Source organism: Gracilinanus agilis, chromosome 2 (genome assembly GCF_016433145.1).
Source record: "Gracilinanus agilis isolate LMUSP501 chromosome 2, AgileGrace, whole genome shotgun sequence".
Taxonomy (NCBI): domain Eukaryota; kingdom Metazoa; phylum Chordata; class Mammalia; order Didelphimorphia; family Didelphidae; genus Gracilinanus; species Gracilinanus agilis.
In genome coordinates, this window is record NC_058131.1 from 650,533,707 (window position 1) to 650,538,482 (window position 4,776).

The following is a 4,776-nucleotide window of genomic DNA, read 5'->3' on the forward strand; positions in this document are numbered from 1 at the left end:
AAGAGTGTGGCTCCTCAGATTTCACACCAATGTAGCAGCCTCCCTGAAGTCAGGTCTAATATTTAATTTGCTTTACCAAGCATCTAGGACCATATAAATCAAAGAACTGAGAAATTATCTAATGGCACTTAAGTATTAACAGAAATTAAAAGTTCAGCTCCTCAGTGGATCCATCACTTAGTAAAAGCACAATGTAGATTTAAATTTGCAGGATTGAAATACACAAAGCCCTAGGTATGGTAGGACTTCCTCCTAGAGGCCTCAGGAGTTTCATAGTAAAACTTTAGTTCTTGTAAATGCTTTAAAATGAGATAAAGAAGACAAAATGGAAACATTGTTTGTAATGTAAGAGCTATAAATCAGATCAAACAAGCCCCAGGAACTCTCTGATGTCATACCATTCCTCTAGGGAAGAGTGATAGTAATGGGGTCTGGGTACCCACAAGTGTGAGTGGGTACTCTGACAGAAGCCAACAGAGCCAAAGCAGTCTTAATCTCCTAAATTCTTCCCTCCAAAACAAAAACAACCCAAGGAGGAAGAAGCAAACCCTAGGAAAATTCAATGCACCTTTAACTCTGCTTAGAAAGGAAGCAAAGGTAGCTAGCAGCTTTTTGCTTCCTTTTGTAAGACAAACCCAATGAAGCCATTTAATTTAAAGAAGCCTCTTTATTCGGAACCAGGAGAAGGAGCTTGACTTCTTGCTCTGATAATCTGGAGCAGGACACCTGGCCAAGGATGATGAGAAGTTGTGGATATTGTGCTGCTAAGTGCGACACTGCCCTTCCTTGGGGGAAGCTCCACTGGGTAAGGAAGAGCAGGAGAGCTACAACAGGTAATGGCAAGAAGTGGCGTTGGCGACGACACCTGCAGCCTCAGAAAAGCCTTTTCCACCTCCATGAACTGGAAAGACTGAAGCCAGCCAGGGAGGGGGTAACAGAGGAACAGGAACAGGGCAGCACCGAGCCCCAGCTCCGATGCCACCTCATTTCCCAGCCCTTCGCTCTTCCTGGTGTTTAGTGATTAAGTATTTGAAGAACTCGTACACAGACCACGCGATGGCTGTGGAGGGGATCTGGTAAATGACTCTGGCCTGTACCCCTCGGAAGTAGGCGGTCACCCCGCCTACTTGGTACACCGTCCTGAAGGCACTAGCCATGCCTGTGATATGTCCACTAATATTTGAGTTCAAAGCCAAGGATTCCTGGGTGTTGAGCAGCGTCTTGCAAACGTCCAAAGGGGTAGTGAGGGCAGCAGCGACAGCTCCTGCACAGGCCCCAGAGATGACATGTGAGCTAGGGTCGTACTGTCTATGGGGGTTAAAGTGCTCTTGCAGGAATTCGTAGGTCATGAAGTGAATGGCTTGGAAAGGGATGTTCATAGTTAACTGGGTGGTATAGCTGCGGTAAAAGGCTCCAGCCCCTTCGTTCTGCCACACTGCTCGAACACAGTCTGTCACCCGATGGTACGGTGAGTTGTACATCTGCATCCTCTGTTTGACCACTGGTGACGACCAAGGAAGAAGGCAAAGGCGACCAGGAGTGGTGGTATCCGGGTTTAAATTCCCAAGCCAGCAGATCAGCCAATGAAAGAGAAGAAAAAACAGAAATGGATAAGCTACTAATTCGGTAAAGAGAGACTGACTGAGGATGGAGGATAAAGACATAACGGATCCTTCATTCAGTACTAAATGGATGTTTTACACATATTTATAAGCCAGTGAAAATATCCTTAATGTTCAAGGAACCTAGGAAGTCCTTATGGACTTTGTCTCTTCAGACTAAGCCACAGCCTTCTGGATAACATACTACTGCTCTCAGCCCTAATATTTACCCACATCCACCTAAAAACATAGGAATACCTGGTCCCAAAGGCAACAAAACCTTTGTAGGGGAGGATTGCTGGATTTGAGCTCAGGACCTAACCCTATCTCTTGCTAGCTTGGGCATGTCTACCTCTCTACACTTCAGTTTTATCAGCTACAAAATGGGGATAATACTTAACTATCTCAAAGTATTGTTGTAAGGATCAAATGGCAAATTGTATGTAAGGAGCTTTGTAATAATTAAGAGCTACATAAGTATATGGTATTATTATTATTGAAGCCAATAATAATAATAAACACAGACCTAACAATCCCAATCCCTTCTCCAGATACAAGAACAGCTAACTTTGAATACAGAGACTACTTCCCTCCTGGAGAAGCTGTATGAAGGAACTCTGGTGCCAAAAGGAAAAGAGCAGTTAGTCAGAGAAGTTTAACTCTGATGTCAGAGAACCTCCCCCTGCCCAAGGAGATAATGCTGGGTAAGCTATGTGTGTCTGCGTGGCTTCTGACCTTTCAAAGTTGCTAAGCTCTGTAGATTCCCACCACCTGGCCTTGGCCCAAACAAGTAAGGAGCCACAGCAACACAAGGTAAACCCAACTCTGCCACAGACAAGTCCCAATTATTTATAGCAATATAGTTGCCTCTGTTCCCTACTGACCCCTGATTGTGGGGTTGAGCATATTCTTATAAGAAAAAGAATCAAAAATTCATCTTTACTTCTCATTTGAAGAAAATAGCAGGAAGCTCCTAGACTTCCATGGATGCTCAAACCTGGGCCTGCTCCCCACAGATGGACCATAAATAGGCTCTACAAAGCCTAACACTTTCCCTGACAAAGCTACCTCCCAGTGATTCAGGGAAATACATCCTATTACTGTCCCAAGGGCCTGCCCCACCAAGCAGATAACATGAAGGAGCAGTCCCCTGGGGACCCAAGGTGCAAGAGGGGCGTGGAAGACTGAAATCCCACCAGCTCTCTTCCCCTCAAGAAGCCAAGGGAGTCCAGAAGAGCAGATACCAACTCCCTATTCAGGGAGAACGGTGGGAAAATTGTTACCTTCTGCTGGATTCATGGCCGCGTCATGGAGTAATGTTGCTACACACCCTGCTGCACCTGTAAATAAGAAAATAACTGCCACATGTGAGGCCAGGAGAGGGTGAGCAGAGTGCTGGAGTTGGAGTCAGGAGGACCTGGTTTTGAATCCCGCCTCTGACACCTATTAGCTTTGTGGACCTGAGTAATTTACTTAACCTTCTATTCCTCATTTTCCTTATTTATAAAAGGTGGGTAAAAATCAAGTGCTCTGCAAACTTTGAAAAAGTTTAAAGATATAGATATCACTGATATTACTGTGATCCTAGGATGAAGTAAAACCCATCAAACACCAATCACCATGTCCCAAAAGTCATCCAGTGTGGATGAGAGGTGAGAAAAGGGAAACTGAGGTTATACTAATGCAAGAAATCAGAAATCACCAGCCCTTAAAATCTAAAGTTGGACGAATCTACCAACAAAACAAGGATGTGCCAATGTAAGTGGCTGGTATGTACTATGGAAAGGTTACTTTTTGACAATGACAAATCTCAGTCAAAAGGCCCAGCAAGAGTCAAAGAAAATTACCCCAAGATGTGCCAGGAAAATACCGTGTATCGAGAACCAATACAGCTTGTGACCCCTTCAGACACATGAGTTACCCAAGTGCCAGTATGATGTCTAAGCAAGGGAAGAGGGATGTAACCTTCCTGGGTCACAGAAGGAAGGCTTCACCTAGTAGCTTCTCAGCTATTTATCTCCTACTCCTAGATCTTCCTGCCTAGAGTCTTTCTCTCTGTTGACTTTCAAACCATAACCTCCCTAGCATATGCCACAATCAATTCTTAAAATTGGGCACACCCTAATGCTATATAGCCTGACCATCCCTGTCCCCTTGATGCCCCAAAGTACTCGTTTTCATATAACTTGCAGGCCTCTTACTACCTGTCATAACTTTTTCTGGCAGCTAGTCCAAAAACATGTTGAAGATTCATCTCATTATTCAAGACATTTAACTTCTTGTCTTTCTGCTCCTCTGAATATCTAATAGGAAGTAGTTCACATAGTCAATAAATATTTATTGAGGGCCTACTATGTGCCAGGCACTGTGCTAAGTGCTTGCTCCCCAAACCACAAGTAACCTTGCCCATGAGAAATGACAATTGCGTATTTAAGAATGATGCAGATATTAGGGTCATTCCACAGTATCCCCAATTAGCATGGTGCCAGAAAGGAACATGGAATGTAGGCAAAAGGTAGGAGAAAGAATATTCGAAGTGTTGAAGCCAATGGGTGTTCTAAGAACACACATGGAAATTCAAGGTTTGCCGGTGCTTTCCCTCTAATCTGGCCTAATCTTTCCCAAAGCTTCAGTTTGAAAAATGTTTTGCATTATCTAAGTGTTGAGAGCAGCAAAAAGACCAAAGAACAGGTTGGGGGTGGGGTAGGGGTTGCAGCATGGGAAGGATTAATACCATTGGCAATATGGCTATTGCCCCCGGGATGGATTACATCACTCAATGTCTTTTTTAACTTTTCATAGCAGGCAAAGTATAGGGCATGGGCAGGCCCGGCACCAGTTGCAGTGATGTTCAGCCCCCGCATAGGCCTCCACAAGCCTTCTGTTCGAACAATCCTCCATAGGGCCTCCAACACATTGCGGTATCGAGCAGCTGGGTCTGGTTGTAGACTCTGCATCCGGGTCTGAAATTACAAAGAGAAAAGTGATGTTCACGGTGTTAAGAGAGCTAGGCATCCTCACCAAACCCCTATAGACACACATGCTCTGGGCAATGGAAAAGCCTTCCACATGAAGTAATGCCATGTCAATCACTACTGATCTGCAGAAGCAATACTTGGCTTTTGGCTCCAATTCTCTCCAGATCCTCTAATCTTCCAGAATCTTATGCCTGTCC

At 44.5% G+C, this 4,776-nt stretch overlaps 1 protein-coding gene across 1 annotated transcript; it reads right to left on the reverse strand.

Annotated features, from left to right (window-relative positions):
- Positions 1-647: 647 nt before the first annotated feature.
- On the reverse strand, positions 648-3,879 carry SLC25A28 (solute carrier family 25 member 28). Its single transcript, XM_044662686.1, has 2 exons — positions 2,885-3,879; positions 648-1,501 (listed from the first exon to the last, which is right to left on the reverse strand). Exons 1-2 carry the CDS (start codon positions 2,898-2,900, stop codon positions 984-986), a joined length of 534 nt encoding a protein of 177 aa, XP_044518621.1. The 5' UTR covers positions 2,901-3,879; the 3' UTR covers positions 648-983.
- Between the last annotated feature and the right edge of the window lie 897 nt (positions 3,880-4,776).